This window comes from Fringilla coelebs (genome assembly GCF_963513975.1).
Source record: "Fringilla coelebs genome assembly, chromosome: 3".
In the NCBI taxonomy this organism is placed as follows: Eukaryota; Metazoa; Chordata; class Aves; order Passeriformes; family Fringillidae; genus Fringilla; species Fringilla coelebs.
The window spans coordinates 10331266-10351969 of NC_140030.1; the positions used below are offsets into that span (position 1 = coordinate 10331266).

At 44.4% G+C, this 20704-nt stretch overlaps 1 protein-coding gene across 1 annotated transcript; it reads right to left on the reverse strand.

Moving 5' to 3' along the window:
* Nucleotides 1-10561: 10561 nt before the first annotated feature.
* On the reverse strand, nt 10562-20095 carry LOC311151476 (b(0,+)-type amino acid transporter 1-like; the record flags this gene model as incomplete). The annotated part of the gene is made up of 6 exons (XM_084201956.1): nt 10562-10795; nt 11876-11963; nt 12391-12515; nt 14735-14864; nt 17638-17771; nt 19352-20095. The coding sequence occupies 6 exons, from the start codon at nt 20093-20095 to the stop codon at nt 10562-10564; spliced, it is 1455 nt and encodes a 484-aa protein (XP_084058082.1).
* Nucleotides 20096-20704: the final 609 nt, after the last annotated feature.

Below are 20704 nucleotides of genomic sequence, written 5' to 3' on the forward strand. Positions count from 1 at the left end.
CTATCCTGAAACACTCAAGTTCACACAGTAGTTGGTCCCTGAATCCTCTCATCTCCAGTTGGCTCTTGCACAGACACACACAATCTGGTCTCTCAGCTGACTTCCAGGCTCCACAATATCCCCAGTAGCTGGCCAGGACCCCCTAGTCCCTCCAGCAGCCAATACAGAGATCTCTGGTGTCTCCAACATCCAGACCAGGCTTATGGCTGCTTTGGTACCTGTCTGCCAAAGCCTTTTGCCGCACTGACCTGTTACTCCAGCTTGACATTCCCCAGTGGTTCACCTAGGCTCCCAACACACATGTGCACCAAGAGCAGAGTCTCCCACCCATGAAAAGCCTCTGAAAAAGATGAGGGGGAGAAGAAGGAGAAGACAAGCCCTTCTAACCAGATGCAGGGCATGGCCAGCCAGACAAAGCAACCAGCCAACCCCTTTTATCCCCTTATCATTGTGGTTTTCCACCCTTATTCCTTTCCAAACCAAGATCCCTCCCTTTCCCCCTGCACTGATCCTCCTCTAAAGATCCCATAGTAAGTCTTATACATTTCCGAGATGCTCAGATGCTCCTCCTGTGTGTCCCATACTGTGTCCTGTACCCCTTTCCCCTCTCAGTCCACACAGCCTTTCCCTTTAGCTCAGGAGTGCCCCAGGCTGAGACCCCCAGGACAGCCCTGAGAGGGGCTGCACTGGGGCTCATGTCCCCTCCTGGGGGTTTCTGGGGTTCCCCCATCAGGACCCAGGACATTCCTCTGGCTGCCCTGGATGACTCGAGACCCTGGCAAGGGGCTCAGAGACCTTGGCACAGAGTCAAAAACAGCTGTGCCTTTGATTTTAGCCCATGGAAAAAATTACCAACTTTGTGTGAAGATCTACAAGCCACAAGAGTTTGAGTAGACTGATAGTTAATTTGTCACAAGGTAAAAAAGTAGAATTTTAGGGTTTTAGAACGGGGGTTTAAGAAGCAAGATGGAGGAATCTGGGTGTGTCCTGTCCTTCTTCTCCATCTTCTTGTCCTCCATCTCCTGCTGGGATGGTGACACTTCTGTATTGGTTTAGAGTAGAGACAGACTGTCTAACACAGGTGATAGGTATTAGAAAATTATTGTAAATACTGTACATGTAGTTTGTAATATAAAAAGTTCATACCACCCCAAGGGCAGGGGCTGTGCCACAACCCGACCTGCTGGACAGATCTCAGCAGGTCAGAGAAAGAATGAATTAGATAAGAGAAAATAAACAACCTTGAAAAGCAGAACCGACGAATCTCGACTTCTTCTTTGGTCACGGGGATGGGAAAAAAACTTTCTAATTCCTCAGGGGTCATCTCAACCACAGAAACCCGAGACCCCCCACTGCCTCTGATCCACATGTTCCTGTGTCACACTCCCCAGCCACCATGGGAAGACACTTTGGGGTGTGCCACAGGCTCTGCCCATCATGGACCGCTGCCTGCCAACACTTACCCTGGAGGGAAGTGAAATGTAGCTGTGCTTAAAGCCCTTGGCAGGTTAAAGCCTAAATAAATATTTATCAACGGCCAAAGGTAGAAGAGAAAGATAATAAAAATACATCTTTTAGAAGGCTCCCTGTCCACCAGTTTTCTGCAGAAAGGTAAAGTTAAATTAATGTTGCACTTAAGCATTGCTTTGCTTTTAAAAACAATGAATGGGCCCGGGTACATTTCCAGTGACCTGCTGTAAACCTGGCACACTCTACATCAGCAGTAAATTGCCAACAGATTATGATGCTCTGAAAATATGAGGAGGCAGCTCAGACTTTTTCTTCTCTTCATCCCAGTCTCATTGGAAAGAGCACACTGGCTTCTTTCCCAGCAACTGGAGATCAAGACCCACAGCACTTGGTCTGCCTCTGCCATGGTTGTCAGAGCATCACCATGATCCTCCTCACTAAACCAACACTTCAGCCTTATGCAGGGACCACAGAGGAAAGGGTGAGGGATTGGGGATGAGCAGGATCCAACATCACAAAAACAAGGTTGTTATTTTCTCCCACGACAACCCAAACAGCTGGATTCCCATTATAATTAGACTGATATGGAAAAGCCTCATGGTAACCCCTACCAGCCTTTTTGGACACACTTCTGTGATGATTGCCGTATGGATCAAGAGATGAGATTGCAAACTCAGCACTGCCTTTTTGTTTTGTGTTCATATAGTGGCAAACATGAGGGGTTGGACCATCCCAGAGCAGAGGGAGGTGCCCCTGATGGTGACAGTGTTTTGTGATGTCCCTTGTTTGTCTGACCACAACCCAGCTGCTTTAAGACCATGGCAAATCATCACATCTGATAAACTCTGTTAACCAGAGATCTCCCCAGATTCTCAGTCTGTCAAGAAAAGACAATAATATAAAGACATTAATTGTCATTACCACAGGGCTTCCCTATGTGGTCATCCACCAAGACCCCTGGGGAGAGAGCCCTGGGACAATCTTTACTCACTTTGACTCATTGGGAAGCCATCCACCCAGTGCAGGATCTGGTCTTGGCACTTAGTCTGCTGCCCTATCTCAGCTACAAATTAGTGTTAAACATAAAAGTTATTTATCTCTAATTAATTATTAAGGCAATGTGTAACAGCACTCAGGAAAGATCATATTGGTGTGTGTCTGGATCCAGCCCTCCCTAAATCACACTGAAAGCTGACTTCCCTCCTGCTGTAAGCAGATTACTTCAGTCTCAGTGTTGGTACATAAGGAGAAGATTTGTCACCCTTCTGGAAAATCAATAGGCTCTTGGCAAGCTGGCTTCAGTGCTGTTAATCATCCTGATGGCACCATCTGCCCATCTACCAAACTGCAGCAGGAGAACCACCCTGCCTGAGGGCCCAGCCACGGCCCCTCAGTGGCTGCAGAGCCCTGGCACAGCTGGGTTTGCACTTTTCCCTGCATTTGAAACGAGCCCAGCTGAAGGTATAGGAGGATCTAGGGGCTGGGAGTGCAGAGTTCATGGAGGACTCTGTCATGTCTCCTCAGTATTTCTGTTCCATGTCTGGGGGCAGTGCCTCAGCCTGGTGCTCAAAACCAGCTGAATGTTCACAGGAAAAACAGGAGTCAAAAATGCTGAAAATTCCAGATGCCTGAGGCATCACTGCTGCTGTGTGCAGCTCCTCAGCGCCTCATCAACATGCAGAGGATGGAGAAATCCCGTGGCAGAGCTCGCTGGCTATGGACTGTCACTTGTCACCGTATGAGGCTCTGGTGTGAGTGTCCCACCTGCCCTGTGAGGAAGGGTCTCCTCCTCCTCATCCTCCTAACCCAGCTCAGTGCTGCTCCAACAGACAGGAGCAACAAGCTGTGGGAAATCCTTCTGTGCAGGGCCAGGACAGGCTGGAGAGGCTGGACTGAACTCCAGGAAAGGATGAAGCAAAGGACAGACAATCTGTAGCACGAGCAAAGGAGCTCTGGCTGGGCTCACAGGGCATTGCTGCAGCCAGGTCCTGGCTGCTGCCTCTGGGGAGGTGCTCATGGGGAAGGGATGGGGCAGGACCCTCACACCACTGCTGCGGCTTCCCATGCAGTCTGCCCAGTCTCTGCATTCCCCCAGTGGGGAATCACCATGTGGGGCCTGCAGAGAGCCAGGCAGGGGACATGGGCAGGGGACATGGGCAGGGGACACGGGCAGGGGACACGGGCAGGGGGCATGGGCAGGGGACATGGGCAGGGGACACGGGCTGGGGACACGGGCTGGGGACACAGGCAGGGGACACGGGCTGGGGACACGGGCAGGGGACACAGGCAGGGGACACGGACCGGGGCAGTGCCCGACTTCCTCCTGCTCCGTATTAATCAGTGCTTTTCTGAATCACAGACATGCTTTGGCTGTGGGATATCAACTATGAGATTCAGAAATTAATTCAGCTTGGGAGCTTTGGATGACTCAGACTGCTATGAAAACACCTCAGGGCAGAAATGAGAAGTAGGGAAAATTTGCCCTGGGGGTATCTCTCAATAGACTTTAACTGAGGACAAATTTAATTTGCAGAACTGAAACATATTTTATTTACTTTTTTAAACTAGCATTTTAAATTGAAATATTCAAATAGGTAATCAAGATGCTCTTAATGGGTTGCTTTTATTGAAAAAGAGTTTGTTTAAAATTCCTCAACCTTTGAGTCCCAGACATATTTCCTTCCCCCAAGTGAATTCTCTGTTGAATTTCTCTACTGCATTAATTATGAAAATCAGAATTCACCAAATAAACAGACAAGATGACACAGCACTGATGTTAGGCTGCCCACAACCTAACCGTGATCCTGCTGGAAGTTGTCTCTAAGTCTCAGTGGAAAAGCAGTATGAAGTAGTCAGATGTTCTTTTAGGAGTTTGTAAAGACAGAGCTCTTTCTCATGCATCACTGGGCTCCCAAAGATGGGGCTAAGTTATTACAACCCCTAGAGTTCACTTAACTCTACGGCCAAATGTCTGCCTGAGAGGAAAAAAAACATACATTTTTGTAGCTGGAAAAATATTGAGGCAAAGGATTTGAAACACTGAGCCAGATGGATTCCTGCCTCATCTCTCTCAGTGCAGCAATGTTTCATTGCAATCAATAAATGTTTCATCATCATTTCTGGTGCAGGGAGGCTTTAAGGAGCCCAGGCTCCATTCTTGGCTCCACTGTCTGCTCACTGTGAGCTTTAAGCTTCGTTTCATGTCAGTACAGCAGGACTCAGTGCCCTGTTTTCTTCATGAAATGCAGGCTGTGTGCTGGGGACTCCCAAGGAAGAATCAGAATCAGAATCAGAATCAGAATCAGAATCAGAATCAGAGCAGTTTGGACTGGAAGGGACCTTTAAAAGCCATCTATCCAACCCTCCTGCCACAAGCAGGGACACCTTCACCTAGATCAGGTTGCTCAGAGCAACAGCTGCTGCTCAGCTGGACCTTGAATGTTTCCAGGGGTAGGGCACCCACCATCTCTCTGGGTAACCCTGCCAGTGTTCCTCAACACCTTATTGTAAAAGCTTTCTTCTTTATAGCTGAATTGATCCAAGGGGACATGGGGTGAGAGGACCCTTTGGGAAGCTGGTGAAGACTGCAGGGAATTTTTAAGGACCATTTCTGCTTCCACAGTGGCCTGGAGTCCAGGAAGCTCCAAGGGATGAAAAGTCACCATGTGTTTCTTTACCCATGGTCATGCTTGTGCCTGGTACATGAGAATCCTGGTAGGAACCTGCAGCAGGATCTGGTCCAAGCTTTTTGTCTTGCTCCAAAGGACACATTTCTGCAGGTTTTGGGGATCCCAGGGACCCTGATACTTGGGATAGTTTGCAGCATCACCTGGGTGTGCTCAAATACATCCACACTCCTCTGTACTTTCTTGCTGGGCATGAAAGGGCACACTCTCCTCCCTCCCAGGGGACTGGGAGCCATCGAGGGACACCAAAAGGGTGGCTCAGCTGGTGCAACTTACAGGGTGGCCCTTCAGCCAGAATGAAACCCTCTGTATTTTCTGCAGCCACTGCACACTTAATATAGATTGTAAAAGTATAGGTAAGAGGGACTAGTTGGCCTAGGAAGAAAGATTATTATTGGCATCATTTGATCCTCCTGCTTCCTCTTCAGCAAGATGAGATTATTTCCTTTTATTTACAAATATGAATGAACTAAAATCCATAACCGCTCAGACAGGCTGAAGCCTCATTAACCCAATTTTAAACAGGGTGGGATGTGAGTGGAAAACCAAGCACTCAGAGCCCTGGAGTAAGGCCACAGCAAAGGGAGGAGGACAGCAGATCCAATACCCTGAGAGATCCTGGGGACAGCTCTGGATTCTTAATTCAGGAACTGGTGGTGTCTGTGCCTTCTACTGGAAATCTGTGTGCCCTCTCTTCAAAGGAATCATGAATCTGTTGATGATGTTTGGCAACCAGAGACTGAGCAATGAAAAAAGGCTAGACCATTGCTCTGCTTTGTTCATGACACAGTTATGCTGTGGGAAAAACAGATTGTGAACTGAAAAACAGGCCCAGAATGTACAAACAGAAAGGAAATCAATTACTGCAAAAAAAAAAAAAAAATTATTTTGTCATTTCAAAAATTCTGGGCACACATCTTTGCTGTTTGGGTGTTGTCCATGGTTGGATTTTATATAGGCAATTCTGGCAGACAAGCCAAGACTTGTATGTACACTAATTCTCTTTCAAGCTACTTCTCATTTTCCCTGTTCTCAGCTCCCTTGTTACCTTTCATGTCACTGCATGGAAACCAGGGCATAGTCCATTAAATTAAACAATTACAACTTATGACCAAGCTTTAGAAGGAAAAGATGATCATTTATCTGCCAGACACTCAAGCCATAGGGTTCACTGTCTCTGAGGACAAACATGACATGGTAGCTTGATTCTAGAAACAGATGGGCTATTTCACTAGCCATTAATCTCACTGCTAGCTCACAAACCTAAGACCACCCATTTATTGTATGACTGTGGGTGTGCATCCTTTTTTAGCAAAAGCACTCCATGAGAAATGAGTCACATACATAAAGACCCTGACAGTATCTAACTAATTAATCAATAAATGGTAAAGTGCAAGATGTAGATCCCCCTGCACTGCTAGAGTGAGTCATCCTGATGCAGGATTTATCACAGCCTAGACAAAGTTTCTAATAAGAACACCAACTGTACAATGTAAGGGTTCTCCACTGCCTTCAACTAAGTCAGCTGAAGCTCTCAGAAGTGACTGACTGAAAGGGTTACACACAGTGGCCTGCATTAGGAAAAGTACCTAATCAGACCAAGGGATGTCAGTGTTTGTAGACTTGACACCTGTGAGGGCACACTTGGAATGTTGCATTCAATTTTCTGACCCTTTCCCTGTTCAAAAGGAAAGCAGATGAACTGGAGAGAGTTCAGCCAAGAGCTCCCAAGACAGAGGTCCAGAGCACTTTGCCTACATGAAAAAGTTTCTTGAGTTGGGCTTGTTGAGTGTGGCAAAGAGAAAGAGACAACATAACAGCAACTTACAGCTCCACAAAAGAGAGTTGCAAAAAGGATAGAACCAACCATTTTGGCAGTAGAAGATGATGCAGGGAAGGGCAACAGCCACAAGCTGCAGCTTGAGATGTTCAGATTGAACTTCAGCAAAATTTCTTCATCCAGAGAGCAGTGCAGAGATATGGTGGGCTCTCCATCCTCAGTGTTTTCCAAAACATGAAGAGACAGAGGCACAGGTAAACAACCTTACATGATAATAGTCCTGCTTCAAGAAGGAAGTTGGACAAGAGACCTCCAGAGGTCAGTTCCAACCCACACTGGAGTTGTCTGTGATTCCCAGAGCTGACTGTTTTTATTTCATCCCCTAAGTGTGATGACCTGGAGAGCAAGCTAACACTGCTGAGAGAGTTCAGTGAGGTCTTTTTTATTTCCTATGTCCCAGCAAGAGCAGGAGAGACTAAACACGAAATCCTCTGCACTGGCAGAGAACTGTTCAGATAAACCCACTCAGTCTGAGTGAACTGTGTTTCTTGAACAGAGGAAAATTAAAGTTATCTTGAATTCTGCTCTGTCCCACCAAATCATGAATTTGTCCTCAACCACAAATTATGGCAATCACTTGAACTTAGGCATATGAGCATGCAGGACTAGAAAATCACCAAAGGAGGATTTTCTGTGCTCTCTCACATGCTGGACTGTCCTTTACTGTCCCTAGGTGTAGTCCATCTCTGATGCTTCAGAGGAAGTCAGGAAAAAGCCCAGAATACCTTCAGCTTTGTGCACCAAGGTAAAGCTCCCAACAGGTTTGTTACAGGTTGCCAGCTGAAGGATGGGACTCAATTATACTGAGGGTCTAGAGGTGAAGTAGAGATCCTATGATTATCTTGGGGTCAATGCTGATAGTCCATTTTTCCTCTGAGCCTGTGAAGAAAGGGTCTAAGCACAGGTCACAGGGATCTGGAGCTTTGGAAACAGACAGGACCAATAAGATCTTGTAGGATAACCTGTACAAGCTGCAGGTACAGAGCTCAGTCCACTGTCACATTGTCGCTGTGCTGCAAGAATAAATGGTAAGGATGTGTTGCCTCTTCCTGGCACTTCTATTGTAAATGTCTCATGAAGGAAAAAGAGATTCCAATTTACATATCCTGGGGTTGAATAGATAAGCAATCATTTTGAAAAATGAGTGTATGCACATATAAACACCCACGCATGTTGTTAAACCTTCTGACCGAGGAGAGATAAGCCTGATGCTGATTGTTTATGATCATGCAGTAAAATTTCTATGGAATTGTTTTTCTTGGGTGAAAAACAGAAACAGACACATTAACTCACTTCATTGTAATGCCCATTTTATTGTAATTATCTTTCAATTCTCTGAGCTTTCAGCATCTTGTTTTGGCATTATAAACACCTGCAAATCCTAGGCAACATAAATAAAAAAAGAACATCTTGTTACAATAATATCTATAGAAAATGAGATTGGTGCAGAGTATGATAATTGCAGCTTTCCAGTTCCCCTATATCCATACACAAACCAATAACATATAAAGGCTATTTATTCAAAGTGCTAAGTCTTTTCATGTTCTTTATTAGAGCACAGCTCCATGTGATAGGCTTCATAAATAGGTAAGAAAAAGATTTTTTCAAAAAAATTATGATCAGAGAGATTGTATTATTCTAATTTTCAGGTAAGTAGCTGAGATGCAGCTCCTTTAAGAAGTTTCCCTGACATCAGATGAAGAGCCTGGGGCTGTGGGAGGAAGGTAACCCAGAGCTCCTAACCTCATCAGTCCTTTTGAGAACATCCCCTCCTTTAAGACACATCCCAAGAATTTTATATTGTCAAGGAGGATTCAGGAGGAAAAATTGTTCCCTCATTGGCCTTTGTTGGCAACTCCAGTAAAAATCAGTGGAAGGAAATCCTCCCAAACACTGTTTAAACTAAGATTTGGATGAGTGGCATCTGGCCTCTCCATTATCATACCTAACACTTGGAAAAACAGACTGTTGGTGTATCCCTGTATCTGCTCTGGTATCACCATGCAAGGGAGCAGGAGGGGTGTCATTGCAGAATGAGATTGTAATCAGATACACAACTCTGAGATGGGCTGGAAGAGGCCTGGAGGATCAAGTAACCTGTGTTCTAGGATCATAGCAGGTTAGGGAAAAGGTAGCAGGATTGTAGCAGGTTCTACAGAAGAATGCTGACAGAAAGTTAACTTTCAGTACTTTAACAAGGCATTTTAGGAACTAGCTCCTAGACCTTTTTAGTCTATGACAGGTATCATCCTGGAACCATCTGGAAAAATGTGAAGAAAACAGCTTCTAATACCTCTCCTTCCCCAAGAGCAGGAAAAAACCAGCTGTGCCTCAGGATAATAGGAAATAACAGTGACTTCAGTGTGTTAGGTGTGGGTGAGAGCACAGCCTGTGACTTTTGTGCTGTGCCTTTAGAATCACATAAATTGGTGTAAATGGCTGTGGTAGAAAACGTAAGGGAACTGAGATCTCCCCACCTTTCTGCACACTGCTCCAATGCTGCACTGCCCTCATGGGGCACATTTCCTCTAAGTCCAGCCTGAACATCTCAAGCCACAACTTGTGACCAGTGCTCTGAGCTGCTATTATAAAGAAGGGTCCTGGTGATCTTCACAACTCCACCTTGAACAGCAGGGCCCAACACTAGATGCATGATTTCAGGAGTTGAGTCCAAAGAGACAGACTGTTTCCTTGCTCTGCTGGCCACACTTCTTCTAATGCAGCCCAGTATGTGGTTTCTTTAATTCCTGGTCAGAGTATTTTGCTGGTTCATATGCTCTAGGGTTTTTGGTTGGTTTTTTTTCTCTCTTTGTCACAAAATAAGTTTTTTTTTCTTCAGGGGGATCACAGGAAGCACATGGGTGAATGTTGGTACTTGAGTGATGCTGCTTGTGTCCTCACCATGAATGGATGGATCCCAGATGCCAAGTGCATTCTCAACTGAGGAAACTGACAGAGCTTTAAAGCCCTTCTTGTCTCATGATAGAGGGTTTTCTGTGGGAGATGTGGGATGTTTTCTGAGACAGAGAAAGGACTTTTGTGACTGTACACCTGGAACTGGAAGAAGCATTATCTTCCCAGAGTGAATACCTGAGTGAAAAGGGGTTTATTTCTTGTGGCCCTGGTGAGCCCTTGCTTTATTGATTTGGAAGCTCTGCAGTCACAGTGGGCAGAACTAGGTGTAAATAATTAAAGGCATTGCCAGGAACGGCTATGGGTCTCAGCCTGCTATATGAATAATGTTTCATTGTCTATCTTCTTCTTCATTTTATCTTGAAATAGGAGATAAGATCCTGAGAAACAGCCCTTTTTGAGATGGAAAATACAAAACCACATATTCCTTTGGAATCTATATGTAATGCCAAGGCAAAGCTGAAAAGGAGAAAAACATGTGCCCAGAATTTTAGGGAAACATGAGGAGTCATAGCTGCAGTCCTTCTCACCTGGACACTAAGTGTCACTCACATTCTACTCATTGCTCTTTACAGAAGAATATTTTCTGAGCCTTAAAAACCAAGGAATAAACCATGAGGTGCAGGCAGCCACATGAAGGAAGGATGTTATCTCAGTTTTCATCCCTGGTAGTTGGAGCAACTTCCAGCAACAACTGGAGGTGCAAAGTGACTCTCTGTAAGAAGCGAGGGTGGTACTTGAAGCGAACCAGTGGGAAATAAAAAATGATGCCACTGAAAATGAACAGGATGATGTAAAGGATCTCTATTTGGGGTTGATCAATGATGGGAGCTAACACCAGGTACACAGCTGCCATCAGCACAATTATGGGGATGAAAATTGGGACCTGTAAAAAGCAAAACATCAGCATAAACACTCATGCAGTTCTGGGCCTCTGTGTGTCTGGACAGCTCTGGAACTTCTGCAGAAGGCTTTTTAGATGAAACCTTTCTGCAACCTGAGATATTACCTAGCAATACCAATTAATCCAGACATCCTGTTTCCCAACCTATCCCCACTCCAAGGTTGAACTTCCCTGCAAGACCTACACCACCATATCACTCCTTAACCCCTGGTCTTTCCTGCTGTCCTAGACCTGAAGATGCAAACTACTGGGCTTAGTGACAGGTCTGTTCTTGCTCTCCCTACTACCTGGTATATAAAAGCCAAGCTGTAGACAAAACATAGAGCAATTGTATTGAAATCAACTGTACCTCAGCACCCTTGCACAAAAAGTTTTATCCATGTATTGAAGACAGGTGGACAGGCAAACTCAAGGGCAGTCTCTGTAAGCCTGGTCAGAAAGCATTAAAACTTCAGTTTGAAGCCACCCTTCCTCAAAGGAGGGTGGCTTGTGCATTCATTAATAATCCTCAGTCACTGAGGGAGCACTGAAGATCAACTCACTCATGGCATCAGGGGAAGAACACATGACTCTTGATTTCCCTTCTTTTATCTGTTTTGTGGGGAACAAACCTGTCTCTATGTCATCTCAAAGAGCTTGGGGCACTCCACCTAAGTTATTTTCCCTCTTCAAGGTTCTTACACCTGGGCTACCCTCCAAGGAGTTTGCCCAAAGTCTGTGCTGTGAGCATAAACAGGTGATTACAATGTTGATCAGAATCATCCTCCATTTACCATTTAGATCTTTTAGAAAGAAAGAGGATATGGTAGATATATATTTTCATAGTGAGGAGGCAAGGCATTATTAGCTTATCAAGGCAGAGAATTCAATCTTGACTCATGCCTGTATGTTCACATTGTCTCACCCCTTGTTGGCTTTGCTGACACAAAACTTGAAATTAAAAAAGGAAGGACAACCACATTGAATCTGTAAACCACCAGTGCTCACTCTTTTCTCTAAATGTTCTCTTAGTCATTTGAACAATATAGGAAAATATTTGAGGGTTTCATGTTATTAATTTACCTTGTAAGATCTTGGCAGTTCTGGTTTCTTGATTTTTAAATACAGGAGCCCAGAAATAGTCATTCCATAGAAAAGCCATGCCATTAAACTTGAAGAAATGAAAAAAAATTAGACAGCATTAAACTTGGGGTGAGGTCATCCAGGAATGTCAGTCCTGCCTTGCAGATCCCAGATGTTCACATCTCCAATTAAAAAGGTGAATATTGATATAAATTTAGTAGTTCTTCCATTAATTTCCTTTCTAGCACAAACAATGAGAACTTTAAAATTATCTGAACATTACTGATTCAATGGGGATGAATCACATTCAGTTAAGTCTCTAGTGACAGGAGCATTCATGCATTGCAAAGGTGCTGGTTCCCAAGCTCTTTCTTTTCCTTCTTCCCTCCTCCTCTCCCCAGTATTGGTTAGAAAGCAATAGCCCAGGCTCAAAAAGATAATGCAAGAAAATACTTATAAACAATGTAAAACCCAGGAGCACAGGGGATGCAAACAGAAACCTTACACACACATACCTGAAGAAGTTGACGATGCTGGTGAAGTTCCCTGATATTATCATTATTAAAGACATGGCAGATGTGAACAGCAGAGCAGGGGAGGGCGTGAGGCGTCCCACATGAGCCATGGACAGAATGTCTGGCTGAAAAACAAAGCAAAGCCCTGCATCATCATTTTATGGACTCAGAGCTCCTTACATCAACTCCTCAGCTGCTGGTGGGAGCTTTGCCTGCAGCCAGAGCCATTCAGAAACAGCAAATAAGTGCCATATAAAACCAGACCAACTCCGAGGAGTGTAAATACAGGAAACTCCTTCAAGGATATTTTTATTGTGACTCACTGGTTTCATATCAAATATGATCAGTTTGAGCAGGCAAAATGAGGTTTTAAAACTACTGATGTGACAGAATGAGTCAAATTAGAGCTTTCCTGACCACTCTAATGAGTCAAATTAGAGCTTTCAGTACCTTTTGCCATGAGCCCACTCTTCTCCCCTCTGTCATGTCTCTCTGAGACTTGACTTCTCTTGGGATGACTGGAAAATTAGACAAGGACTAGTCCTGAAACATTTATGTAAATACAAATTACACCAGGATTTGTTTCAGGATTAGTAGCCTCTTTATTGTTTGTTTCATCGGGAAAGTTTAATGAGAAAGGCTGCTTTTTAAATTTTATTTTATTTTAATTCCCAACCAAAATATCATGCAAGGACCTTTGCTAGAGATGAGTGTTTGAGAAATGGCATAAGCGTTCAGCTCATAGTCTGGTATGGTTAGATTCAGACTGTTTGTGCACTTCTCAGCACAGAGCTTGCCATGATAGAGCAGGCATTATCCTCAGAGAGAGAAGTTGAGGAACCAGGAACCACAAAAACCAGCAACCACCAGTCCAGTCATCTCCACCAACCTGGTCATTCATAGGTATAAAAGATTCTCTGCTATGGACCAGGAGCAGAGCTGGTGTGGAATCATAGATTCATAGAATGATTTGGCTTGGAAGGGACCTTAAAGATCATCTAGTTCCAACATCCTGTTGTAGGCAGGGACACCTTTCACTAGACCAGGCTGCTCAGAGCCCCATCAAGCCTGGCCTCAAACTTCCAGGAACTGGGCATCCACAACCTCTCTGTGCAACCTGTTGCAGTGCCTTCACACTTGAGGACAGAAATGCCAGATGTTGTGGGTGGGAAGGACCAAAAAAGCAGAGATTCAGGAGGAACACAAGAGGCCTGCTCAAAACAGAGGACAAATGCAGCTCAGCCTTTTTTCTCCTCTTTGTGGAGCAGTGTGGTTAAGTGTGTGTGGAGGTGTACCTGTGAGTGAGGGGGTCTGTATCAGCAGCTGAGATGTGGCAGCAATCTTGGGGGTTTGTTTGCCCAGATACCAGCAGCTGGGGAGACTGGGATCCAGGGGCTGAGTATCTGAGCCCAGCTGCTGGAGGGACTCACACTGTACATATGTTTTATATGACTTTCTCACTAATAGACCCCTGATCAGCCAGATAGGGAATGAAAGGCCCTTGGTGTTGTTAGTGCTGGTATTTGTGTGAGCCCCAGCTATGTCTGTATGTGGAGCTCTATGCTCCCTACTGGCTCTGTACGTATATACACAGCTATACATGAATGTATGTGTATGTGTGTATATAAATATGTTTGATACCTGTGTTTGTGTGTTTGTGGCTACTGGGAATGCATGCTGGACTTATTGGATGGACCAGGGAGGAAGAAGCTGCAGCAGCCTGACCTCCACTGGGTTACCAGATTTGGCCCACCTAACAAAACCAATGATAAACCCAAGCTAGGAGAGATGTAAGGCTTGGTGTCACCTTGTAATTGCTATGAAGATTGAAGAGCAGAGATAGCCTATGCTGCATCTAAGCTGAACTACCCATGTGAAGGCTGGATCACCCCTGAGACCAGCTTGTGTAGTCAGTATAACAACTGCAAAGGCAGCTGGCTGGTGCTGGGCTACCTTCCCAGTGTGAGCAAAGGTGCCTTACAACACAAAAGCATGGCCAGGTTCTCCTTTCCTGGCAGGTATATTGACCAGGTCATCCCACAGCCTGCGCCTGGTGCTCCAATGCAGCAATATTTGAGTGGTTCATTTCAAAGCTGTTCTTAGAATTCAGGCTAGATATGAGTATGTTATGTTTTTGAAAGCACCTAACTGAAAAAGAAAGCCCAGAGACAACATACCCATTACATTTGAAAGAGATGGGCATTAAAGTCTTTGAGCAAGGAACAAACCCCTTGAAGAACTGTCACTCTGCCAGTTGAACATACACAGTGTTTTCCTCTCTGCTTTAGTGTCACAAGAAGGTGAAGTTGCTCAAAGCAAGCCAGACCCTTTTCTTTGTGCTCACCATGTGGCCCTCCCTGGCGGCAATGTAGCACACGCGGCCTCCGCTGAAGAAGGTCCCATTGGAGGAACCAAACGTAGACAGGGCCACCGACAGGGAGATGAGCCATGCCCAGCTGCCCAGGACTTTGTCCCTGAGGTGGGAAAGAGTTCACAGCATAAGATGCAGTTCGTAGATGTATTGAATACCCAGGGTAGAACCAGACAGGTTACATCCTTCCATTATTTCTGTATTATACAGAATCTTTTTCTGAAGCCTTTCCAGTGATTTAAAGTCTTCTTGCAATTCCCATAATATTTAGTAACTAGTAAGTTTGTCTTGTCTGACAGCTTTTCTTCCTGCTACATATATTCTGTCCACACTGCAATGGCGTACAAAGAGGTCATAACAGGTAAAACCACCTTTTTTGTGTACTGAAGCTGTGGCAAAACGCCTGGAGATACTGCTATCACAACCAATAATATTAGCTACAAAATCACAGAAAAACTGTTCCCATCACACTGGAAGAAATATTCTGCATTACAACCTCTTCCTGAATATGCACAGGATTTTAACCCTTTAATCCCACATGTACCTATTACTGCTCTTCTGTGAATCTGATTTAAGCCAAAACAATGGTTTGAGTTCCAGATGTTTGGTTCTACAACTTGTTCAGACATTTCTGTTTCGCTTTCTAGTTAACAGAAGAAGTAACAGAATTAGAGAGTTCAAGGTAAACATTTGGAAGGAATGATAATTTTCTCACCTAAAAGTGAAGATTGTCTCTTCTGGAATGAAGCAGCATTAAGAGTATTAATTGAGTAATAAATGCTGGTGTTTGGGGAAATTATCACATACACAAACACTGTTTATCTAATTGGCAAAAAACCAAAACTCAAATGGTTTTTTAGATCACTTTATTTACAAGCAAACTGAAACCTGTGGTTGTTGTTAAATCACTGTCATAAAGAAGTGCTGGGAAGAATTTCCTGAGCTCCTTTTGTGGCTGCACCTCTCACCACTGAACAATGTTTCTTTCTGGCAGTTTTCCTCTTTTATAGAGAATAAATGCATTTAAATGTGACAAGTCCTCCTCTGGCTTCTTTATGCTTCTCCCATTCTTTCTTAATGGCCTGAATAGCTGCATGTCTTGCTTGTGAGCCACAACCTTCACCGCCTCCTCCAACTGGCTCCCTACCTGTTCCCCAGCCTTTGAGTGCCTAGCTTTCCTGTCACTAGTTCAATATTTCTTCCTGAATTGCACTCTTGGGTGAAAAGGTTAATCAGGCAGGAAAAGGAGATGTGTTACAAAGGAGGAAGCTCACAAATAACTTGTTAATTAGGAATAATGGAAAAGGAAGTGCAGGGGAAGTTCATGACACTGCAGCTTGGTAAGGCTTTGTAACATGCACAAACAAAGCACTAGACCTTTAAAAGCTCCTACTCATAATGATGTGAAAGGCTATTAGAGAACACATCCAGCAAGAGCTCAGTCAGATCTTCAAATGGGAGATCTTGTGAAATGCACACAGAAGCAAAGCTGCTGCTGACTTTTCAGGAAGAGTAGTACATAATCTGTGGATACACCATGTCATAATTTCTGCCAGACAGCTCATTTAGGGCTATCAGGGATTCTGTGTCTTTGGAAATATTTAGACTAAGCCTGGATGTTCTGGTGGAAGATCATTGATGGTGTCTATACCTCTCATGATGGTCCCTTCCTTCTCTTCCTAAATTTCTTGTCTTGTACAGAAACTGTTTAATGTCACCAAATACTTCAGGTTGATGAAAGGTAGAAATTGTTTCTGTGCAGCTCTGGAAAAACACAAGCCAACTGAAGTTACAGTTACCAAAGGCTACCCAACCTGTGTATAACAGCTCACAAAGATGTTGTTGAGATCAGCGCTATTTTCCATTTCCCCACAGGTGGAGAAACTGAGACAAAAGACTCTGGTCTGATCTAAATTCCAGGTCCCAACTAGACAGGATTCAGCCAGTTGACTCCTGTCTCACTCCCAACCCACTGCCTCTGCATTAGCAGGGCAGCACACTGCCCTCTCAATTTCCCTGGAAATATCTAAAATGTGCAACATTTCTCAGTCCCAAGTCTGGATATGTACCCTCACTGCATTCCCAGTGCCTGTGGGCAGATGCTCCTGGTGTGACCTGCACCTCTCCTTTATGGACACTTTCCATGAGGTAAAACACGAGTTGGGGCAGTTACAGGTTCCCAGTGTAAACAAAGGGAATGGGGAGTAAGGAATGTTCCATCTTGGCAGCCTAGATGCACCTTGGAGACCATGGCCAGATGGAGCTGGTCAGCCTTGGCCTCACAGAACCATAGAATCATAGAACAATTTGGAATGGACCCTGAAGATCATCCTCTCCAAGCCTCTGCCATGGGCAGGGACCCTTCCACTAGACCAAGTTGCTCAAAGCCCCCTTCAACCTGACCTTGAATGTTTCCAGGGATGGAGCATCCACAGCTTCTCTAGGCAACCTGTGCCAGTGCCTCACCACCCTCACAGTAAATAATTTCTTCCTTATGTCTAATCTAAACCTACTCTCTATTCTCTTTCAATTTGAAGCCATTCCTGCTTGTCCTACTTCTACATGCCCTTGTAAAAACTTCCTTTCCAGCTCTCTTATAGACCCTTTAGGCCCTGGAAAATGCTCTAAGGTCTCCCTGGAGCTTTCTCTCCTCCAGGCTGAACAGTCCCAGCTCTCTCAGACAGCAATGTGCTTCAGCCCTCTGAGAATCTTTGTCACCCTCTTCTTCTCTGTAACATTGTCTGACAGGTCCTCCTGGCCTGACCAGTGCAGTGCTGCCATTCCCTTTGGGAAAAACACTTAAATGTCCTGAAACTCAGGAGAGAACCAGTGTTTCTCAGAGCTGCATCGCCCATGCTGCCCCATGCAGAGCTCACCCCCAGGTGACAGCCACAGCTCCTGAAGACAGCAGCTCAGAGGGAGTCATGGCTGCCAAGTAGCTCACGTTTACCAGCAAATACAGGCACGTTACCAAAGGAATGGCAATCATAACAGCTCTGGGAAGGGTCACCTGAAAAGGGATGACAGCAGTGTTAGGTGCAGCGCTGTGCTTTTTCTGTTTGGTTTGGTTTTGCCACCACCCACATCTCTCATTCAAATTCCTCCACTCCCTAAACCTTTCCTTAGAACAAGACATAGATCCAGATTCATACGGCAGCTTTCACACCAGTCTTGTACATTTCCAAAGTTAGTCTAAAAATCCCCACAACAAACCAAACAAAATAACTCAAACAAAAAGAACCCACTAAATCTTATTTAAAAGATTTTGATTTGTAGCTGCCCAAGATGCCTTTTGCATACTTCTTGATTATTTTAATATTGATTTATTTGTTATTAGTATGTTATGTCTCCTGGTGTGCTGCATCTTCCCATAAACACCTCATTACCATGGAAAAAGTTGCAGTGTGTGTTGTATCACATTTAACTACTCTACAGTTTAAATCAAAATAGGGGGTTGATTTCAAAATCTCAAAGGGTATTTGCTCTAGGATGGAAATATTTCTGTTTTCTTAGTGGCAGGATGGCTTCTTAGAACACCACAGGATTATTTTAAGACTCATTAAAATCAACAGTGTCTTATGCAACTGAAAATACTGGGTAATGGCAACTGTATGCATCTAAGAACCTGAAATATCAATTTTTGCATTCCCCATTCTCAACACAGGACAAGATACAGCAATTCCTAATGGTGGTGTCTCCACTCTGGAAGGGCCTGAATATCAGTACTCATGATCCTGTGGGAAAGAGTGGCCCTGGGACCTTTCCTGCCATTTAGGTTAATATTTAACTGTGTATTTGCATTTGATCTGTAGGATCTTGTGTGCTGCAGTGGTTCAAAGCACACTCTATAAACTCTGCACTCACACAACTCTTGCAAATAAGAGTTGTTCACTGCTGCAGTGTTTGATCTGTGAAAATGGGTAATATGGTGCAGAGAAGGCTGATGTGAGATGCAGGTGAGCTAGTTCAGTGCCTATAGCATGGACTGCACAATGCTAAAATATAGATGTTTAAAGACAGGGATCATTCACAGAGTTAGATTCCCTTTCCAGTGAGGCTTGCCTGGCTCTGAAGTTGCCCCTCGATGCAACAGGGAGAGATAAAGTTTTCTAAAGCATAGATTATGGATCAAGTCTTTAAGAAAATACATGTTGTTAAGAATCCTTTATGGATTATAGCAGTGAGCGCTTTTCTGAATAAATTTAGGTGTCTACAGTGAGATCCTCTAAACACTAAGAAAAAACTTCGCCTCCAAAGCATCCAAGTGCCACCTAACAATTTCTTTCCAGTCCATGGGTTATTTTAGGACTCTTATATAACCACAAGATAGTTTGGATTGGAAGGGACCTTAAAGATTATCTAGTTCAAACCTCCATGCAATGAGCAGGGGTTCCTTCCACTACACCAATTTGCTCAAAGCCGCACACAAGCTGGCTTTGAACACTTCTGGGGATGGGGCATTGACAATGTCTCTTGTGTCAGTGTCTCACCATCCTCACTATAAATCCCTTGATTACCCCTCTTAACACAATCACAGATAGAATCAAACATATTAACAGCTGGGAAAACCCAGCTTGCTCACTCACTCACCTCAGGCTTCTTCAGTTCCTCAGTTACATAATTTAGGTTGTTCCATCCATCATAGGACCAGAGCCCCTGGTAAAACGCCACTCCAACTGCCCCAATACCTGCAGTGGTGCCTTGAAAACCATTCTGAAAACTCTGAGTTTCTCCCTTGGCAAGCAGCACCAACCCACCCACCACGATCACCAACAAAGCCAAGAGTTTGGCAGCTGTAAAAATGTTCATAACAGATGTTGCCAGCCTTACGTTGAGGCAGTTGATGATAGTTAAAATCAGGATGCAGGCGGCAGCTGTACATTTGATGGCAACCTGCGGAGATGCGCATCCTGGGTAGAAGGGCGCGATGGCGTACTCAGCAAAGCTCAGACAGACAGCTGCCAAACCAGCTGGTCTCACCAGGATGACAGAAGTGTAGGCGAAAAGGAAAGCAGGAAAGGAACCAAAAATCCTCAAAATGTAAATATATTCTCCTCCAGACTCTTTAATTATTGTTCCAAGCTCAGCGTATGACAAGGCTCCAAACATGGCCAGGAGACCACATGCTGCCCAGATCAGCAGGCTGCTGGCAGGGTTCCCCATGTGGTGTAGTACCCACTCAGGGGACATAAAGATCCCTGAGCCTATCATGGTACCTGCAATTAACGACACGCCGCTAATCAGGCCGACCTCTTGTTTCAGTCTTAACTTCTCCTTCCCTTCAGTCAGATCCATGGATGAATGGAGTGGATCTGTTGCCTTCCTTTCCCTCATTGTGGAAATCTGAGGAGACAGGAGACGTTGTTGTAAGAAGAGAATCTGAAAAATGATTAAAGCATTTGAATAAGGACTACCTCAGGCTTTGAGGTTAAGTTAATAATTACAAAAGTCACACTGAACGCTGTTGAGAAGCACAAACCTATCTTCTGCATTTCACATTCTTTCATTACCCATCTTATCTTGGTAATTTATTATGCCTAGTTTGATTATCCCTGAATCTCATTGCAAACAATGGTAATGGATAGTATCCAGCATGACCTCAAAATCACTCAGCACATTACTGGACTGTGATCCCCTGTTATCTCTCCTTTAAATCATGCTTTAAACAGCATGCGAAATAAGGATCAGGTAAGCAAAGTCCCCATGCAAATCTGTACTTTATTCTTTGCTGAAAAGTCAATGTTCAAGCACTTGCTTTGGTGCTCAATCATATTTTCATTCTTCACCGTTTAACATGATCAAACAAACAAGTTTGCTGGCCAACATGCTAAGGCTTTGCTCAACAAGGAACATTTCCAGTGTCTTGATTAAAGAAAAAGAAAAGTTTTCCTAAAAACAGTCCGAAGACACTTTTTCTGCACAGCAGTAGGGGGCAATATGAGC